This window comes from Oreochromis aureus, linkage group 7, assembly GCF_013358895.1.
Source record: "Oreochromis aureus strain Israel breed Guangdong linkage group 7, ZZ_aureus, whole genome shotgun sequence".
Lineage (NCBI taxonomy): Eukaryota > Metazoa > Chordata > Actinopteri > Cichliformes > Cichlidae > Oreochromis > Oreochromis aureus.
In genome coordinates this window covers 57,578,662-57,599,407 of record NC_052948.1, presented here as the reverse complement: position 1 = coordinate 57,599,407, position 20,746 = coordinate 57,578,662, and the positions used below count along the sequence as shown (strand labels likewise).

Genomic DNA, 20,746 nt, shown 5'->3' with positions numbered 1-20,746 from the left:
TAAAGAACAATATTCTCATTACTCCCTACATCTTAAAATTCTTGAGTACTTTATTTTCTTAATGTCATCTTGAATTGTATCATTACTTATGATGAGGTGATAAGAAAAGCTACATTTTCTTTGTTCACATATCAGAAACATTTTGGGGGGGGAATCATACATGAGATATCTCAAAGCATCAAGAATCTGCCAAAAAAAGAAATTGAGGCGGATTCTCTGAAATGTTTGTGTGCTGTGTTTGAGCTTGCCTATAAAGGCTAATTTAATGACGTTTGAAAGGTGGCGCCGGCTGAAGGCACAGATGATCGAAAAGCGCTCCAAGTTGGGTGAATCCCAGACCCTGCAGCAGTTTAGTCGTGATGTGGACGAAATTGAGGCTTGGATCAGTGAGAAACTACAGACTGCAACTGATGAGTCTTACAAGGATCCCACCAACATCCAGGTACGCACTTGGGAAACCCGACTCGGAGCTGAAGCTCTGCTGAACATACAGAACGAGTTTTAAATGGGAATGTACATCTCACATATGGATTTAGTGAAGAAATAAGAGATAATTTACTTACGTTCTAAGGCAAGGGGCTAAGCCAAATATAAACATTGTTTCGCTGTTTTGCCTTGTTGATACTCTTTACCTGATCCCTTCTAGTGCCCTCTCTGCAGTAAGACTGAATCTTTCTCTCGCTCTTATTTTGTTTTTATAGCTGTCCAAGCTGCTGGTAAGTCTGAGTAGTGTGTCAGCTGACTAACAACCAAGCAGAATATCTGCTGTGTGTCTATGTCTGTGCTATGTGTGTAGACACAATAGAGTGTGATAAGCATTCCAACCATCCTCATCCAGCACTGTTGAGTGCCAGCTTCTTTTCACTTGAGTTCAACTCATTCATTCTTCTTTAATTCTGTGTTAATTTTGTACTTTATCCCAGGTTAGTTTATCAAAAACTGCTGGTTGGTGGGTGTGACTTCCATTTTTATGTTGACTTCTTGGTTGAGGAGCTATTTTAAGCTTGCTTCAGATGTTTAAATCCAGACTCAAACTGATTAGAGTAATGGTTAGATAGCACTACATACTGATAGCTGTGGAATTTTCCACTGGTGCCATTGCATCTCTTAAGAGCAGCTGTAAAGGAAACGGATGGATATAAACAAGAAGCAACTTTGTAGCGACTCCTCCCCCTCTAGATTTTCTTAAAGGCAGGTCTGTTGCAGACATTGTTGCCATTTTGTGTTCTTTACTCATTTGTTTTATGTGTCTGTCAAGCGTCTTGACACATTGCCTGTCATAGTTGCTTTTAATTTTTTTGTGTCCTTGTACATTAAAGTGTTTCCGTTACAATAATTATATAAACTAATTTACATCTGACGTTAATATCAACTGCATATGAGTTCGTTGGCTTTAATTTTGGCTTTTGCATTGAATGTGAGTATGAAAGCATTGCTGGGTTAAATGACTTTGTGAAGCTGTGAGCTGTAAACATTTCCCCCGTTAATAAGGATGATGTAGTTCTCATGTTGTGGTTCTTCCCGCATCTGTGTCCACCATCAGAGTAAGCATCAGAAACATCAGGCGTTTGAGGCCGAGCTGCACGCTAATGCAGACAGAATCCGTGGAGTCATTGACACAGGCAACGCCCTGATCCAGAGAGGAGCCTGTGCCGGCAGCGAGGATGCAGTCAAGGTGACTATAGTGACCAAAATGAAGACTATCAGTATAATGTGTTTAAAAAGCATGATGCTGACCATTTTATTTCACCAGATTTTACAGTGAGCAAGAAAATGTCCTGCACTGATAAGGGTTAGGGAATAGAACAACATATTAAATGCGGAAAAAAATCTTTTGTTTTTGTTTTTTAATGAATGTGAAGCCGATCCCTCACATAGATTTCCACTTCTCTGAACAGAACATACATGGCAGGATCAATTTATGTAAAAAAACTGAGATCTGATGTACAAACCTATAAGCTGTACCTGTCTGTTGCGTAGGCACGTCTCGGTGCTTTGGATGAACAGTGGCAGTTCCTCGTTAACAAATCTGCAGAAAAGAGCCAGAAACTCAAAGAGGCCAACAAGCAGCAGAACTTCAATACTGGCATCAAGGACTTTGACTTCTGGCTCTCTGAGGTAACAATCTGCTTGCCGACTATAAACACTGGTACTAACAGAAAGCAGATGATCTCAAAGACTGATGCATGGTGTTGTTTCTCAGGTGGAAGCCCTTCTTGCCTCTGAGGATTATGGAAAGGATCTGGCTTCAGTCAACAATCTGCTGAAGAAACACCAGCTGCTGGAGGCTGATATTTCTGCCCATGAGGTACACAGCTCATTTTTTTTATATAAATGTATATCATTCTCTCCACAATACATACTAAAGTAAAGACTCCCTCTGACTGGGTATTCTGCTACTGTAATAAATCACTAATTCCAAACGCAAGTTGTCTAGAATAAAATATAGTGAAGTTCTCTCACCATATTTTTTCTGCTTGCAGGATCGTCTGAAGGATCTGAACGGCCAGGCTGACAGCCTGATGGCCAGCAATGCTTTCGATACTACTCAGGTGAAGGACAAGCGTGATGCTGTCAACGGCCGCTTCGCTAAAATCAAGAATATGGCAGCCAGTCGTCGCGCTAAACTAAACGAATCCCACCGCCTGCACCAGTTTTTCAGAGACCTGGATGATGAAGAGTCTTGGATCAAGTAAGAAAGTGCCCCATGTTCATATTATTTCTATGAGGAGAATCTCCACTTAAACATGTGAAATTCTGCCGGTGTCTCACACAGAGAGAAGAAGCTACTTGTGAGTTCGGAGGACTATGGACGTGATTTGACAGGAGTACAGAATCTGAGGAAGAAACACAAGAGGCTGGAGGCTGAGCTTGGAGCCCACGAGCCAGCCATCCAGGTAGAATTTGTCATATTCATTCTTTAAGACTTTTCTACTTAGCCTAAGGAAAATTAAGCGATCCAGATATTATACAGTACCGCTGGTTTCATATTTTCTTTTCAAAATATGAAACCAGCTGGCATTTTTTTTATTTCCTTTTAAATCCGTTTTAGTCCCTTCCACAGGGGGAAAATGATCCAAGGCTAGGTTATTACTAGATGGGTGGCACAGTGGTTAGTACTGTTGCCTCACAGCAAGAAGGTCCTGAGTTTGCATGTTTTCCCCATGTTTGCATGGTTCTCTCCGGGTACTCCAGCTTCCTCCCACAGTTCAAAGACATGCAGTTAAACTCTCAAGGGTTTACTCTAAATTGCCACATTGTGAATTTGTCAATTATGCTGTAAAATTCTTGTAGAATGGCTGATTGGATCTGTGTTGTGTGTGTGTTCCAAGTCTGTGCTGGACACTGGGAAGAAGTTGTCAGATGACAACACTATTGGCCAGGAGGAGATCCAGCAGAGGCTCGCCCAGTTTGTTGACCACTGGAAAGAACTTAAGGACTTATCTGGAGCGAGGTGGGCTCCCTGGGTTACACAGATTCACCCAACTCACACACACACACTCTTACACATCTGCTTTTGTCTGTGTTTGTGGTCCCAGAGGAAAGAGGCTTGAGGAATCGTTGGAGTACCAGCAGTTTGTGGCGAATGTGGAAGAAGAAGAAGCCTGGATTAATGAGAAGTTGAATCTAGTGGGAAGTGAGGACTACGGAGACACACTTGCTGCTGTGCAGGTGCTTCATTGTTACATCATGTTGCATAACAGATCCTGAAACGAGGCTTGTTGATGAGTTTTACTGATTATAACTGAAAATTATTGTTTTTAACAGGGTTTACTGAAAAAGCATGAAGCATTTGAGACTGATTTCACTGTACACAGAGACAGAGTGAATGATGTGTGCGCTAACGGAGAGGAGCTCATCAAGAAGGTACTGACTGTGCTCCATACAGAGTAAAGCCACTGTTTTACAACTATATCAAGCAGTAGAGCTGAAAGAAAAGTTCTCAACATGGCTTTTGTGTATTTGCAACAGAACAATCATCATGTGGACAACATCAGTGCCAAGATGTCAGCTCTGCGAGGAAAAGTGTCTGAGCTGGAGAGGGCTGCAGCACAGAGGAAGGCCAAGCTGGACGAAAACTCTGCCTTCCTGCAGTTCAACTGGAAGGCCGACGTTGTGGAATCCTGGATCGGTATAATAACAGTTTTTTCAGTCTCTTCTATAAAAGGAGGACAGTCTATCATGAATATACTTACTGTGACAAAGTACTCTATAGATGCCAGTATAATTCTACTTTTAGTGTACATGTTCCATAAGTGTTTAATAAGAGATGATAGTCATTGTACTCACTTTATTAGTGTTAATCCTGATTAAGCAAAACCTTTCATAGTTTTTCTTCAGTTACAGTTTTAGTTTCATGCTTTTTGTCACCCGAGTTTACAATGGGTGTGTATGGGATGGCATGTGGGCTGTTTCAGTGAGAGGACCAACTGCTCGAGTTTCAGAAATGAAAAAATTAATCTTAAAAATTTCTTTCAACTGCTGCTGTGTCCAGCGTTCACTCTATAGCCATCGTTTTAGCCTCAAAACATGGCCACCATTGGCCACTTTCCAACTATGCTTTTCTAGAAGTTATAACTTTGTAAACTTTTTGAACTGTGTGGATCCAAGTGAAGTGCACCGAGGCAGATTTGACAGGGATTTGTCACAGAGTAACAGTAATGTCAGTAGTTACTGCTGTCTAACCTAAAGCTGTTGGCTCTATTTTCAGTTTATGGGAATGATAGAGCATTCTGATTGGCACATGAGCTTCAGGTCTATTTTTCATTGGTAGATTTGTCTTCAGCAGACAGCTGGTTCAAATCTGGGCAGTTGGAGGCGGTTGATGAATTTTAGAAGCTATTATAAAAATTCAGCTATCAGATCTGTGCTGCATTTTCTTTAGGAAATGCATTCTGTAGTTTCCTGTGTTACCATAATTTATAACTTGCACTTTGTGTTTAGGTGAGAAAGAAAACAGCCTGAAGACTGACGACTATGGTAGAGACCTGTCCTCTGTGCAGACGCTGCTTACCAAACAGGTCCGCCCTCACCCAGAAAAGTTCCCTGTTTTTCATCCACACCATTTTGTTAATCAGTGCTCTGTGCTGGGCCTCGCTGTTTGTCATTTGTATTTCATATATGATTTGGATGAGCAGATTACCATCAATTCTATAGCACTGCAGATGGAAATAACATACATCCTAAACTAGTGCAATCCTGACCTTTTTATGTCTCTATGTACAGGAGACATTTGATGCTGGCCTGCAGGCCTTCCAGCAGGAGGGCATCACCAATATTACAACTCTGAAAGACCAGCTGCTGGCTGCCAAACACGTCCAGTCAAAAGCTATTGAAGCTCGTCACGCGGCCCTAATGAAACGCTGGAATCAGCTACTGTCGAACTCTGCTGCACGCAAGAAGAAGCTTCTGGAAGCCCAGGAACATTTCAGAAAGGTAAATAAATGTTTTAAGTTCCCCTCTCAAATCGGAGCATTTTATCAATCCAGAGGGATTTATCTTAAAGTTTGACTCATTTTAAGGATCCTATCTTCTCTCCTCCTTCTCTAGGTCGAAGACTTGTTCTTGACATTTGCTAAAAAGGCGTCAGCCTTTAACAGCTGGTTTGAGAATGCTGAGGAGGATTTGACAGACCCTGTGAGGTGCAACTCTCTGGAGGAGATCAAAGCCCTGCGTGAAGCCCACGAGGCTTTCCGTTCCTCACTGAGCTCAGCTCAAGCCGACTTTAACCAACTGGCAGAACTGGACCAACAGATCAAGAGCTACCAGGTGGTGTCCAACCCCTACACCTGGTTCACCATGGAGGCCCTGGAGGAGACCTGGAGGAACCTGCAGAAGATCATCAAGGTTCTGCATGATAGAATATATACTCCTTACATTCACAAATGCACTTCTGCACTCCTTCTGTTGGCTATTCCAATGACATCTCTCCACGTGCATATCGTTTCTTACCAGCAAACTTTGATTTGGCTTTACACTTTTCTGTTTATTGGAAATATTCTACAATATACAAACTATCTGCCCTATCTTCCTCTTTAAACCAGCTCAGCGTGCCATCTCTTAATTTATGTCTGAACCATCATTGCTTCGCATCTTTGTACACATGCAAAGATATGATGTGTGCACACAGACAGTGGTGGTGTAGTGTAGATTTGTGTTCCTTCAGTTCAGTTTAACTGTTGCGTTCTCTGTAAATGTGTATAGGAGCGTGAGCTAGAGCTGCAGAAGGAGCAGAGGAGGCAGGAGGAAAACGACAAGCTGCGTCAGGAGTTCGCGCAGCACGCCAACGCCTTCCACCAGTGGCTACAAGAGACCAGGTAAAGGATGTGGTTATCCAGCTGACCCTCTGATTCATGTGCTGTTTGTGCTGCTTTATCAGAGATGTTCAGTAATCTTGTGGTTTTAGAAGACAGGCTGTCTCAGTTGCGTGATTTGAAACGCTGCTAGTGACTGAAGTTTGTGTCAAGGTGCTCTCTGCATTGTTGCATGTCTGTGTTTGTGCTGAGGTAATATTAGGTAGCTTTACAGCATGTCGACCTGTGGTACGTTGGCTAGTAAGCAAGTAAGCAAGTGTGATGCTGTATTGTCATCTCATGTTGTTAACGTGTATTTCTCTCTCTCTTTGTCCCTCCTTCCTCGTCGCTGCTTGGGATCACTGTGCTAATCAGGACATATCTTCTGGATGGGTTAATATCACTTAAACTTTTCTTATGAGTAAGAGTGTGTGTGGTTGTGAAAGTGATGTAGGATGTGAAAGTAAATCTTGAACTCAAAGGTGGGTGATGTTTAGAAAATGATCTCCTTCCATGTTTTTGTGTGCTGTCTAATCTCTGGTCCTTCCTGCCCCATCCTCTTCTTAATAGCATATCAGTGTCTATCAGTAACAAATTGCTGATAATCTTTCTGGGAGGTCAACCTCTTTGAAGCCTTGCTCTAGTTTCTTTGGCTTTCTCTTGTCCCCATAGTGCCCTTAGGGCTGTGACCTCATGCACTTAGGTTTAAAAGAATAGCACACTGAGCCCTGGTGTGCTCAGCAGCACCTAGCTACTCCACTAACACTCCTCACTCAGTCCTTAAACTTTAAGCACCAGGCAGCTCTGCTTTCAAACAGTAGTCTGTTCCCGTGTACAACAGGGAAGGAAACTGCAAACAGTTTGAATCCATAATCTGCTACAAATTAAAATGCCTGCTCACACATGCGGCACCTTTTTATAATATTAGACAGATGAGCTGTCAGCGGAGGATGAATAGGGCCAATCTGTGAGTGTATTGTGATGTCTAGCAGTGCAATCAATCTACACCAAACTCTGGAGCTACAAACATGAAACAACGATGAAGAGCCAAAAAGTGTAGTTCCTCTAATGGCCACTTGAGTCTGCTTCCACAGACTACCAATTTTACAGCAGAAATATACACGTTTACCTGGAAGCACGAACCATTTTCGTCTCCGAATAGTTTCAGAGGTTCTTGGTCTTCTACATTGGCACTGTCAAAGTAACAAAGTGAAATGTCAATGCAAGGATTACCTCAAAGTTGGTCTTTGATGTGTCGTGGCTGATGAATGTATATTCACACAAACATGAAGTGTACTTTTCATGCATGCATGCAGTGACTTTAGGGTCCACATTATTCCCTGTAACAGAAAACTGATGATCCGCTGCAGTTTCCACTCCTGTTTGCATGGTTTGGATTATCATTAAATTTATATTATGAAAGCTGCTCTTCTATGTGGCAGTTAAGTCAGCATAAAAATGTTCAACTTTCAAATGGGAGGATAACAGTTTGATCTTAGAGGTGATGGCCCAAATTATACATTAAAGATGCTGAATTGTTTGGATCTGCAAACACTGTTTGGTGCATCGTTTAGAATGGTTTTTGTGGGAACACTGGGTGTAGAAGAGTGTGTGTAATCCTATTAACAGAGTGTGTGTGAGATTGTTTGCAGACATTATCTACGTTTCTGCTTTTATAATAACTCCTTGTTGCTGTCAGGTCATGTATGGTGGAAGAGTCTGGTACCCTTGAATCCCAACTGGAGGCCACCAAGGTAAATACTATTTTTACTGTTAAAGTCACATCAAGGGATAAGTGTGAGGGGTTCAAGACTGTCTTCACACAGTATGAGAAAAGACCATGGCCCAAGGCAGAGGGGATATATACCTATACGTTTCAGGCTTCAGAGCTGTCGCCTCTTTCACTTTGTATGGGGTGATGGTATGCACTGCCCAACTGAAATGTTGATCTGTTACTTTGCTTGTAATGTACTGACCACTCAAAGCACTCTAAAGTACAAATCACATTTTACACTCCTTTCTTCTAGACTCTTACATCCATGATCAATTCAAATTTTTATATAGCGCACTAAATCACAGCAGCAATCGTCTCAATGCGCTTTATATTTTAAGTTAGAGACCCTACAGAGAAAATCCCAACAATTATACGACCCTCTCTTTGAGCAAGCACTTGGCAACAGGGGGAAAGAAAAGCTTACTTTTAACGGGAAATAACCTTTGCCAGATTTGGGGTCAGGAAGGGGCGGCCATCTGCCACGACCAATTGGGGGCAAGGGGAGGAAGACGGGACAAATACACACCATGGAAGAAACTGTGACCAAGCTAGTTCATATACAACTGGGGTATTATTCACCACAGTGATGAAGTTCCCCTTTGTTGTGATGCCATACAGGATATTTTCATGACATGATTTGATTGGCTAATGGCAACACTAGACCCTTTGAATAAATTGACAGGTTAGCGATTAAAATGTTTTCTCAACTTTTAAATGCAAGGGCTTAATACCATTCTACCCTAAAAATTTCTGTTCTGAGGTTCTGGTTCTGCCTGAGGTTTCTTCCTGTTAAAAGGGAGTTTTTTTTCTTCCCACTGTCACAAAGCGCTCATGGATAGGTTGTTTGATTGTTGGGGTTTTCTCACTATTATTACAGATTCTTTACTTTACAACAGGGGTCTCAAACTCCAGTCCTCGAGGGCTGGTGTCCTGCAACTTTTCCTTGTGTCCCTGTTGCAACACACCTGAATACAATTAATAGGCCATTAGCAAGACTATCGAACTTGACTGCATGCTGAGATGGCAGTTCAGCCATTTGATTCATGTTACAGCAGCTCATGAGTGAATGAACATGGTGCAATAAAAGTACTTTTAGAAGTACATTTTTCCAAACACTTTACTTGAGTAGAGTTAGGGGTTGCCACTTCAGCATGCAGTCAAGTTCTGTACTCTTGCTAATGACCTACTGATTTTATTCAGGTGTGTTGCAATAGGGACACAAGGAAAAGTTGCAGGACACCAGCCCTCAAGGACTGGAGTTTGAGACCCCTGCCTTACAATATAAGGCACATTGACACTGTTGGTGATTTGGTAAATCACTATTTAAAAAAAAAAAAAGAAAGAAAGAATGGTAGTAGTAATAAGCAGCTATTTAACTGCTAATGAAGGCTCTGTTAACTTCCCTTGTGAGTTATTCATTGATGTCACTAGATATAGATTCCCTAGTCACTCCAGTAATGATGAGGCACACTCACTGTCAAGTGTTGAAGCAAGATGTGCATGTGAGTTTCCCCTTAATTATGCCTATTGTTCAAAATTAGGTTGATAATAAACACAGACTAAAATCAGAAAGCAAATGCATTGCACAGTTGTTTGCAGCTTTTATTGAGTGTGAGTGTGTGTGTGTGTGTGTGTGTGTGTGTGTGTGTGCAGCGTAAGCACCAGGAAATCCGTGCCATGCGCAGCCAGCTGAAGAAGATTGAGGACTTGGGTGCAGCTATGGAAGAGGCACTGATCTTGGACAATAAGTATACAGAGCATAGCACAGTGGGCTTGGCCCAGCAGTGGGACCAATTGGACCAACTGGGAATGAGGATGCAGCACAACCTGGAACAACAGATACAGGCCAGGTATACAGTGCAACAGTAACTGAATGTCACTGAAGTGATGTGAATCTTAAACACTCTACTGCTTTTACAGTTGCTGCGTGAAATGCATGTTTCTTTTTATCCTTCCTCTTTCAGAAATACCACTGGAGTGACAGAAGAGGCTCTGAAGGAATTCAGTATGATGTTCAAGTAAGTGGCTCTCTCCGGACTGCATTAGGTCTTTCTGTGTCAAGGTCAAAATCCTTATCTTCACCCATTTCTTTGTAGACACTTTGACAAAGAGAAGTCTGGCCGTCTGAACCACCAAGAGTTCAAGTCATGTCTCCGCTCACTGGGCTATGATTTGCCCATGGTGGAAGAGGGAGAACCAGATCCTGAGTTTGAGGCCATACTCGACACAGTGGATCCCAATAGGTCTGTTGCATTTCAGGGTGGGGTTTAGTAGCGCTTTATCCAATCCATATCAATTACCAGTGTCTTAGAACGCAGCACACACTCACTGCAAATTCACCTTCACATAATTGCTGCACTGCAGTTTTAATCTTTCTTCTCTGCCAGACATGCTGAACTTCAGTGCATGTTTGCTTCATTCTTATGATACCAGTTTAACTTGGCAGGAGTTACAGACCTTCAAATTAACCAATTATAGTGTGCATCCAGCACAAGCTGACCTCCAGTCCCCTGCTGAGGGTTCAGTTTCCAGGACCTGTAATGTTACCACTCGTACAAACAGGATGCAAACACATTAGAAAACCGTGCTTTACAGCGCTGTCTCCTTTGCCATCATTATTGGATCATTATTTGATCTTAAATCTTTTCAAGTTCTTCATTAGTGCAGCATTTAAATGTAGCATATGCTCTTTCCTGTGAGGAGGAAAGCTAGTATTTGTTTCCTGACTGTGAGAACTGTCTGCAGGGATGGAAACGTGTCGCTGCAGGAGTACATGGCGTTCATGATCAGCCGTGAAACTGAGAATGTCAAGTCTAGTGAGGAGATCGAGAGCGCCTTCCGAGCCCTCAGCGCTGAAAACAAACCCTACGTCACTAAAGAGGAGCTCTACCAGGTCAGACATGTTCTGCTCAGTGTCTCAGTGTCAGGTAATCAGTGGTGGTCTCATTGTTGCCTTCTTTCTTTCAGAACCTGACTAAAGAGCAGGCAGACTACTGTCTGTCGCACATGAAGCCCTACCTCGACAGCAAGGGCCGCGAGCTGCCGTCAGCTTTCGACTTTGTCGAATTCACTCGCTCGCTCTTTGTCAACTGATCCTTTCCCCACCAGTGACCAATCGGGAAGCGTTTCCCACACACACTTCAATATGAACACACAGCTGAAACTGCATGATCGTGGCACTAGGAATACTCACCAATACCAAAACTCTGTACTCTATTTATCTCGCTCTGACCTAACTCTTTGTGCTTCTCATGGTAGTGAATGTGATTGTTTTTAGCCATTTTAGCTTGTGCTTTCAGTAAATTTAAGAACCTTGCAACAATGATGTAACACCACCTTAACATTTGCAGTGTGCTTTAATAAACGCTACTGGTTAAAACTGGAATCTGCTGTTCTGCATTTATTTTTGTTTCAGACTTGGAACAACTGTTGTTGTCAGTGAGTCAGGCTGGTGCAGTCTCTGTCCTAGCTAATCTGTGTCACTCTGCCACTTGATTGGCTATCTTCTCCAACTGGCTGATCTCTCTGGGGCTCTGCTCCATCAAATCGGCACTCAGCTGCCAAATGTTGACTGTCCCATCAGTTTTTCCAACCGCCAAGAGGTGAGGTTTCTGACAGTTGAAGGCCAAACAAGTTGCAGCTTGGTCCGCAGCTCCCTGCTCAATTGTAGCTGCTGCTCTCAGTGACCTGTGGCTCAGGTCGAACATCTGCACCTCACCTAGGAAAGTTACACACACGAAGAATCTGTTTTACACGCCAATGTACTGTTGGCATTCTCCAACAGGCTTCATTTCTTCATTGTAACCCCACACACGTAGGTACATTTGAAATCGGTGTACTACCTTTTCCAGTGGCTGCAGCAAAAACCAGCGGTCTGGTTGGTGACCACTGCACCTGAAAAATGTAAGAGTCTGAAACTCTGAGAGAGAGCAGTGGGCTGGCCTGCAGAAGCGAGTGAAGGTGGACTAGACCATCAGTTGATCCACTCACAAACAGGTTCCTGTAAAGACCATGAGACAGATGTCACTCATGACAAATGTGAGAAGTAAACCCCTGTAGCCCTCCTCTTTAATGAATTTACTGTGTGTGTTCTGCAAATTTACCTGTGGAAGGGGGAGTAGTGTATGGAGTGGACAGGGCCACTGCGGGGCCTAAATGAGAAGACTGCCGGGGCTCTTAGTGTTGCATTCTGGCCCTCAAAGGCTGTTGCAGCTAGTTTTTGGGAAGAGAAGGAGCATCTGAGCAGCAGGCCTCCCTCAGACCCCACAAGGAAGGTGTCAGAATCCCATGGGGACAGAGCCATTGACGTGATACCTACAGTGCTGTTGCTGCGGGCCTGAGGACAACACAAAAATCAGTCTTTTACACAGAAGCATGGTGAGAAGAGGACTGCAAGAAGAATTATGTTCTGTGTCTGGAAAGAGTCCTGTGTATTATCACTTGTTTACCTAAACTGGACTTCTGCATTAATTACTCAAACTATGACGATCTAAGTAAATGGGCAGTGACAAGTCAGCCAGGGACTAGAGTCTGAACCATGGTTTGAGTAACCCTCATCACTCAGGTCACTCACACCAAACTCTAGTCAGACCAAGTCCATTGCAATACTTCTAAAGACTTTGCAACCTGTGACTTTCTCTCATTTTCTATATATTCCTCCTGTTTGTTATGTACTCCTGCTGTCTTACCATATTATTATATTTTTATACCTCTTCAGTTGGTGCGGAGCACCCACAATTTCATTGTACATGAACAATGACAATAAAGGGCTATTCAATTCTATAAAGCGCTCTACCAGAACCCCTCCGTTTACTAAGGTGGCTCTCTTTTCAGTGTCACATTTTCACTGATTCTTTTCATTTTTAGTATGCTGTGAGATTGAAGCCATATTATTAATATAAACAACAGTAAGTCAGCCAGTAAAGTCTTTGCTATGCACACTCTTTTTTTGACTCTGTACTGCCTGAACATTTCCAAACCATGTGGAACATCTTGGTACCTCATGAGAAAAAAAAAACGAAGAAGAAAGACCCATTCATAATTTCATCTAAAATGTTTATCAGTAGTAGGATGGTGTATCCCCTGGATCAACACACTGATCCAGGGGATATACCATATTCCTCCTCCTTCCAATGTTATTGCTAACATTCATTTCAATTTTATTTATATAGCGTCACTGAGGCATTCCCTGGCCAGCTGAGAGAGATAATCTCTCCAGTGTGTCCTGGCTCTGCCCCGGGGTCTCTTCCTGGTGGCACATGCCCAGAACACTCAGCCAGGAGGTGCCCAGCAGGCATCCTTGTTAGATGCTCAAACCACCTCAACTGACTCCTTTCGACGTGGAGTAATTGCTCTACTTTAAGCCTCTCCTGGATGGCTGAGCTCCTCACTCTGTCACCCTTTGGAGAAAGCTCATTTCCGTTGTTTGTATCTGTGTTCTCATTCTTTCAGTCACTACCCACAGTACATGACCAGAGGTGACGGTGGGGACGTAGATCGCTTCGCCTTTAGACTCAGCTCTCTCTTCATCACTGCAGCCGCAGCCCCAATCCCTCTGTTGATCTCCCACTCCCCTTTAACCTCACTCGTGAGAAGGACCCTGAGACACTAGCGGCAGCAACTCGTCCCTGACCCGGGCACTCCACCCTTTTATGGTTTAGGACCACGGCCACAGAATCAGAGGTGTTGATTCTGATTCCTGCTGCGAACCATTCCACAGCTAGCTGAAGACCACCACCTGATGAAGTTAAAAGATCAACATCATCTGCAAAAAGCAGAGACAAGATTCTGAGACCACCAAATTGGAAGCCTTCCACCACTTGTCCAAAAAAATTATGAACAGAATCTGTGACAAATGGTAGCCCTGGTGGAGTCCAACACTCACTAAGAACAAGTCCAACTTATTGCTATTAATGTGGACCGAGCTCTTGCAACAGTTGTATAAGGATCAAATGGCCCGTTGCTATGAGCCAGACATCCCATACTCCCAAAGCATCTCCCACAAAATACTCAGAGGGTCTGCCAATCCAGAAGTACCCCCCGCTGCTCTCCATGCAACTTTGAAGAGGCATGTTAGCCAAGATCTTTACAACATCCAGAGCTTTCAGGAACTCAGGATGAACCTCATCCACCCCAGGGGCCCTACCGCCAAAGACTTGTTTAACAGCCTCAGTGACCTCACCCACAGTGATGGATGAGTCGTCTCCCTTATCCCACTGGGAAACTCCTGAGGAAAACCTGGTCTTGTTAAGAGAGACACCATCCATCCCACTTTGGATGGAGCAGCTTTCATTTCTACAAATCTGGCCAAACTGACTGTGTCAAACTTGCCTTGTAGTGTACCCCTTTGTCTTTGCTTATACCAGTGCTGAAATCCTGCTAACAAGTCACATGAAGGTGGTTATCAACTCAAACAGTAAACCCAGGGTTTCCCAATCTAGCTATGAGCAAGTTCACATAAAAGGGGCAGCATACAACCAGTCACAATAAGGATGACTACTGGCAGTACAACAGCCATACAAAAGAGAAGACTACAATCCCTTATGATAATTCTCTCAGCTGCACCGGTGAGTTTGAGATCAAGTAGAGAAGGAGTATAAAATGTGGAGATTTCTGTGAATGAGACCAAACAACCTTTTATTATTTGGTTTAATTCATCTAAACTTACTCCCTTCCATTGTCTCAAAGTCAGTTTAAAATTGGCAAACATGCTGCTGCTACAAACAGGAAATACTATTTAGTGACAAGGGTTCTGTCCAGTCACCGGTACTGGGTCCAATTACAATCACATTACATTTTTCAGTAATGCAGTAATGTAAGACATTGTTGTACTAAATTGTTGTTTTTGGTTCATACCTAAATACTAAGAGAAAGATCATATGTGTGTCCTCATTAGGATAGGGATTTGTGTTGGTGTGTAGGGCTGTAGCCTCGGGTTTACATTGTTAACTGGTAATAAGAGTAACCAGTGATAAGTAAATAGAAAGTAATGTAACTAGTTTAACGAATTGCTTTCTCCAGCAAGTAATTAAGTAATTTTAGCTGCATTACTTTTAAGAAAAGTAATGTGTAATACATGACTTTATTTGAGTAACGCCCCCAACATCGCCAGTCAAAAGCAGAAAATGCCGTGCCTACCTTTTCCATTGTGTTTAATGTTCTATGAAACGGTTTCTTTTTGCTTCTGTTGTTGCACTTTGCACCTCCACACAACCATAACATTCAGGAATTTCAAAGTGTTGCTTTTTTTCTGCAGATGAAGAGTTCAGCCTGAAACTCACCTTGAAACTGCTGCTGCTGTGGGGAACCTGCTGTTGTAGCACGGCATAGGCGGCTTTCTGGACAAAACTGCCTTGCTCAAAAACAACCGTCCACAGCAGCACTCTTCCTCCCGAGCAGGCACTGAGCACCCCGAACTCTCCCTTCTTCTGCAGAGGCACCCAGGAAACCTGCACACACAAATTCTCCCTTCACACTCATGCAAGACCACCAAGCAGGGTCATGCCTGGTTAATATTTGGATGGGAGACTGCCTATCCATTTACCATTTACTTTACTCTGGAATAATGCTATTTCAGGTTATCCTGGAAGGCTGTCATCAAGTTCAAGTGTGTAAGATCAAGCAACATGCAGCAGGATGAAGAGAGTTTAGCAGAAATGCCAAAAGCACTGTTTCCTCTTACCTGGTAAACAGGGTCTCTGTGGCTGTCTGCAGACAACCCAGTTTGAGCCACTACAGAGTCTTGAGTCCGACTGGTGTCCCAAATCACCACTTCTCCACTGTACAGACCCCCTGCAGCGACAGCATTACACACAAATAAATAATTCAGTATTAAAGTCATCAAACACAGCTACTTAAAAGAAGCTTTGTGAAGTCTGGGAAAGGCAGCACTGATCATGCTGTCAGTGATTTCTCAGCCAGATTAGGAGCAACAGTCAAGAGACAGGTAGCAGCTGATGAAGATGGTCAGACAAACCAAGATAGGGATGAGGCTTTATGATAGCTTTATTAACTTTGAAGGATTTAAAACAGCTAGATTTCTTTTTGACCAATACAGCTGATCCTAGTATAAGACAAAGGCGCACCAATGACAGCAGACAATGCTCAGATATTACCAATACTCTGAACCAAAGGTTATTCTCAAATATGGTCACAATCTCCCCTTCGGGTCCTGAATTTCTGAATATTAAAGAAGAGCAAGTTCACCTCACGTTTCAAGCTGGCAGTAGTTAAACTATTACTTAAAAAGCCATCACTTAATACTATGTTTAATATTTTGGAAAAGAGTTATTAGGGCATATTTATTTCTGTGAAGGTGGCATCATTGTACCTGCGATGAGGGAAGGCTGGCAGGGATGACAGCACAAAGCTGTGACTGCAGTAGGAACATCTATGACCAGGTCCGCCTGACTGGGATGCAGGCCTCGACGGTCCAGGTTCCAGGTGCAAACACATGACTTCTCATTGCTCCAGTCTCCATTGTCAATCCTGCCCACCATAAACACAGATCTGAGCCACAATGATAACAGCAGAGCTTTTCCAGCAGTTTACACTTATTATGACCTGGAAACAAACATTAGGAAATAATAAGTGGACTGTTAGTATCGCATACATTACCATCAGACACACATACCGACCATAGGCACAGGCAATGACTGAACCTGTACAACTCCAGGAAACACTAGTGACATGCAGCCCTTTCTCTTTAGCGCTGGGATGTTGAAGGGAATGGATGAGTAAGACCTGAAAGACGGAACACCATCATACAGAGATGTGAACAGGTATCTGCTGTGCTGATGCCTTATGAATAATGGGACAGCTGAAAGTAACTTTTTAGTGCAATGTTTCACTTTCACTTCATGATAAAGACCATCAGGTAGTAATATGACCATTCTAGATTCCTTCTGCAGCAGATGAGAAACCCTCTCTGACATACAAACATGTGTTCTGCTTACCCGCTGACTGTGGTCTTCCCAGCTTGCCTGAAACCCGTCAAAGGCATGGCTCCTGACATTTTTCACTAACTCTCTGATGACCATGTCTTCAACCTGCTGTAGGAAGTCCTTCAGGCCAGGCGGCTCTGGTTCATCTCGGTTTTGCTGGATGAGCTGCTCTGTGCCCTGCTCCTGTAGCTCTGTCTGAGTAGAGCTGATGGTAGTGGAAATGACCTGGACCTCTGACTCACCACTGTGAAACATCTGAGTCTGACATCCTTTCTGAAACCCCAGCAAAAATAATGGTCTTTTTACTAAGGAAGCAAGAAAGGTCCACTGTTAGGGAGGCTTGTTACAGTGAACCTATTCTGGTTTATTTCATTTCCATTGAGATGCCTTATGTGATTCACAGTTCAACATAATCCTTATGTATCTTATAAGGAGCCCTGGTTTAGCCCATCGCTTCATCCACAGTATGCATAAAAGAGAGATGAAGCCACAGTGGAATCACTCATTGGTTTCGAATGTATTTTGAAGGCTCAATGTTAACATTTTGGCCACTGTCAACCAGATGTTTGTGTGCTAAGTCCATGGTGTACCCGCTCCAGAACTGGATAAGCAGATGGATGGATGGGTGGGTGGATGGATGGATGGAGAATTGGGTTTTCCAAAAGGTATGAACAGTACAGATACAGTTAAAAGAGCCTAGCAGACAGATATCAGCTATTGCTGCCCAGGGCATACCTGTTATTTAAAAAAGCCACACTCCGAAATTTAAGACTTTCCTGTTTAATTACAGGATGAGCTTAAAAACATTAAAATAATTTTAAAAAGAAATAATAACAAGCCATAATTTTCGTTTTGATTAGCTGTCCCTTGCAAACAGAAGGTCTGAACAGCAGGTAGGTGGGGCTTTATTACTTAAGCCCACAGCTGTGTGCCTGATCTGACTGAAGCAGTGATATTTGCTGCCACTGATTTACAGAGAGCAAACACTGTGTGAAACACTGTGTCTCAATGCGTCTATACGTGATCCGACCTCATTATTTGAAATGGTCATGTTTAATAGATGTAACCTGCCATAGATAATGCAACAATTTCTATGGCAGGTTACAAGTGCAAGAAGAAGTGTTTTCTATAAACGTTAAGTCGGTGCAGTCTGCATCTCAAACTTGAAATGTCCCTGTTTGCTTGATGCTGCATGTTTCATGATGTCATCTTGCGGTGCATTCTCCTCTGAATGCAAATGTGTCCACCCAGGAACACCTAAACACGCGTGTGTTGTATCAGCTAAAGTTAGCTTTATATCCAAGCAATATTCTGCAACTGTAGACAACAAGCACGTCGCTGTCCAGGCTAACAGAGTTCTGTGGGGGGCAGACTCGGTGCTGCTCAAACTTACCGACTCCTGCGCCGCCTCGTGAGACTTCCTCCACAGTGACTGGACACTCACTGTGTCCAGGGCTTCGTCTGCGAACATGCTAATAGAAAGGCATTATCAAATATTTTAACATCAGCTAAACACTAAGCACTCCGAGGGCCCTTTGACGCCTTTGGAGCCATTTTACATAAAGCTGGAGTTACCTTGGTTACTGAGATTATGACGCGAGGCAAGAAATAAATCCCACATTCACTTCCGTGTTTGTAGGCGTGAACCAGCGGACATCTTCAGCGTTAAACCCGTGTTCACTAATTGCAGCGGTTGATAATTACATTTCTTTTAAAATACATACAAACAATGATATATAGTAAAAGATTACCCGTCTGTATGTTGTTAAAAAAATAAGACATAGCCCTTTAATAAATACTGGGAGTTTATCAGCCTGTCACCGAACTCGGAATGATCCCAAAAAGTGGATTTTGTTCATCTGGACGTAGCGTTTGCAGCGGGAGAAACGTTTCGTCACTCATCTAGGTGATTTCCTCAGTCTCAGCTGACTCCAGGTTTCCCCATCTTTATTATAAGCAGTACATTCGCACAGTGACTGAAACTAGCACCACTGAATGAACAATGGGCTGTGAGTTCAGTTCATTGTTCATCAATATGCAAATTAATCGGCAACCAATAATCAATAGCCATGAGTATCATTCACAGAGAGTTGGGGAATAGCTGCACTCACAGCATTGTAAGATGGTACTACATTAACTACATTACTCTGTTTGTGTCGGGGGACCCGATCCTTGGGGTGGACTAATTTTTGGCGCAGCTTGTTTTGAGGTTTAAAAGCTTGGATGAGTTTCTCCCGCTGAAAACGCTACGTCCAGATGAACAGAATCAACCTTTTGGGATTTACTTATCTGGATGATTGAGCATGTATCAAGACAACTCTGGATGATGGTTTTGCCCAGAAAGGGGAGAACTTTTTGTTTTATTGTGTTTACCCACTATGGTATATTTTTTAACAAAAGTGGAGGTTCTGGGGGAAAAAACGAGCTCATGTCTGAACATTCATCATCATGAATACTTTTGCACCAAGCCTACATGGCTGTGTGTAAAAACGCCCCTGCCCCTAAACCTAATAACTGGTTGGGCCACCCTTAGCAGCAACAAATGCAATCAAGCGTTTGTGATAACTGGGAATGAGTCTTTTAGGTGCTGTGGAAGATTTTTGCCCCACTCATCTTTGCAGAATTGTAATTCAGCCATATCGTTTTCATATAGTTTTCAAGCATGAACCGCAGTGCCACAGCATCCCAATCGGATTCAGTTCAGGACTTTGACTGGGCCACTCCAAAGTCTTAATTTTGTTTTTCTTGAACAAAATGGACTTCTTGGTGTGTTTTGGATTATTGTCCTGCTGCACAACCCAAGTACGCTTCAGCTTGAGGTCACGAACAGATGGCTGGACATTCTCCTTAAGGATGGTTTGGTAGACAGCAAAATTCATGGTTCCATTTACCACAGCAAGTCTTCCAGTCCCAGACCATCACACCACCACCACCACCACTATATTTTACTGTTGGTATGATGTTCCTTTTCTGAAATGCTGTTACTTTTACTCCAGATGTAATGGGACACAGGTGTCCATGCATGTAGTTTCTAAAATAAAATAAAATAAAATAAAATAAATTCAAAACCTGATTCTAGAAGGATCCAAGCACCAGTGTGCATAAAGCACAGAAAGCAACAGTGGATTCCTTGAGATTAACTACCCACTGAGGTGCTCACTGGAGAACTACTAATGAATATCTTAGTATTCTTTTCATTTTTTTCTTTTTTTAAGTAGCTGGTTAATGCATAATAAAGTAACCTTGTTGCTGTGGTTGTGCCCACCCATCAAGAAGTTTGAAGGTGCTGTAATCAAAGCTATGCATTATGTTTTATGATTTGCAAACGTCTGGGATGGGTCTATGCAAGACAAAAACCTTTCCAGGTATGAATTTGGCCAACCATTCTTTCAAGAATCTTGTATGTGCTTGAACCATTTTCAGAGCAGTTGCTGTTAAGCGGTCATCTGTAGTTATATCTCTTGATGCAAATATAGCCAGTGGTGAATGAAGATTGTGTTTTTATGCTTGCAGTCCTTTTGCAGTATTTTCCCAAAAGTCTTGGGGATCATCAAGATGTTTTCTGGCAAAACTCAGAAGACCCTTTATGTTCCTTTTGCTCAGCAGTGCTTTTCGTCTTGGAACTCTGCATGCAGGACACTTTTGCCCATCTCTGTCTTATGGTGGAGTCATGAACACTGACATTAACTGAGGCAAGCGAGGCCTGCAGTTCTTTGAATGTTGTTCTGGGGTCTTTT

The 20,746-nt window shown here is 42.8% G+C and overlaps 2 protein-coding genes across 4 annotated transcripts in view; one reads left to right on the top strand and one right to left on the bottom strand.

The window, feature by feature from the left end:
• sptan1 (spectrin alpha, non-erythrocytic 1) overlaps positions 1-11,452 on the top strand; it is a 38,527-nt gene extending 27,075 nt beyond the window's left edge. For 2 of the 3 annotated variants that reach the window (XM_039615250.1, XM_031734242.2), the window contains 22 exons: positions 280-442; positions 702-716; positions 1,544-1,675; positions 1,981-2,118; positions 2,204-2,308; positions 2,484-2,692; positions 2,777-2,897; positions 3,333-3,454; positions 3,540-3,672; positions 3,769-3,867; positions 3,973-4,132; positions 4,945-5,021; positions 5,227-5,436; positions 5,551-5,847; positions 6,205-6,317; positions 6,669-6,686; positions 7,993-8,047; positions 9,721-9,917; positions 10,032-10,085; positions 10,164-10,310; positions 10,813-10,960; positions 11,035-11,452. In XM_039615250.1, the coding sequence (XP_039471184.1) occupies positions 280-442; positions 702-716; positions 1,544-1,675; positions 1,981-2,118; positions 2,204-2,308; positions 2,484-2,692; positions 2,777-2,897; positions 3,333-3,454; positions 3,540-3,672; positions 3,769-3,867; positions 3,973-4,132; positions 4,945-5,021; positions 5,227-5,436; positions 5,551-5,847; positions 6,205-6,317; positions 6,669-6,686; positions 7,993-8,047; positions 9,721-9,917; positions 10,032-10,085; positions 10,164-10,310; positions 10,813-10,960; positions 11,035-11,160 (2,839 nt within the window). In that variant the 3' untranslated portion in view covers positions 11,161-11,452. The remainder of the gene's footprint in view (positions 1-279; positions 443-701; positions 717-1,543; positions 1,676-1,980; positions 2,119-2,203; positions 2,309-2,483; positions 2,693-2,776; positions 2,898-3,332; positions 3,455-3,539; positions 3,673-3,768; positions 3,868-3,972; positions 4,133-4,944; positions 5,022-5,226; positions 5,437-5,550; positions 5,848-6,204; positions 6,318-6,668; positions 6,687-7,992; positions 8,048-9,720; positions 9,918-10,031; positions 10,086-10,163; positions 10,311-10,812; positions 10,961-11,034) is intronic. The other variant, XM_031734244.2, reaches the window with a different exon arrangement.
• On the bottom strand, positions 11,453-18,676 carry dync2i2 (dynein 2 intermediate chain 2). Its single transcript, XM_031734245.2, has 10 exons — positions 18,585-18,676; positions 18,403-18,481; positions 17,022-17,282; positions 16,700-16,809; positions 16,397-16,554; positions 15,749-15,858; positions 15,348-15,515; positions 12,171-12,403; positions 11,910-12,067; positions 11,453-11,785 (listed from the first exon to the last, which is right to left on the bottom strand). Exons 2-10 carry the CDS (start codon positions 18,478-18,480, stop codon positions 11,547-11,549), a joined length of 1,515 nt encoding a protein of 504 aa, XP_031590105.1. The 5' UTR covers position 18,481; positions 18,585-18,676; the 3' UTR covers positions 11,453-11,546.
• Between the last annotated feature and the right edge of the window lie 2,070 nt (positions 18,677-20,746).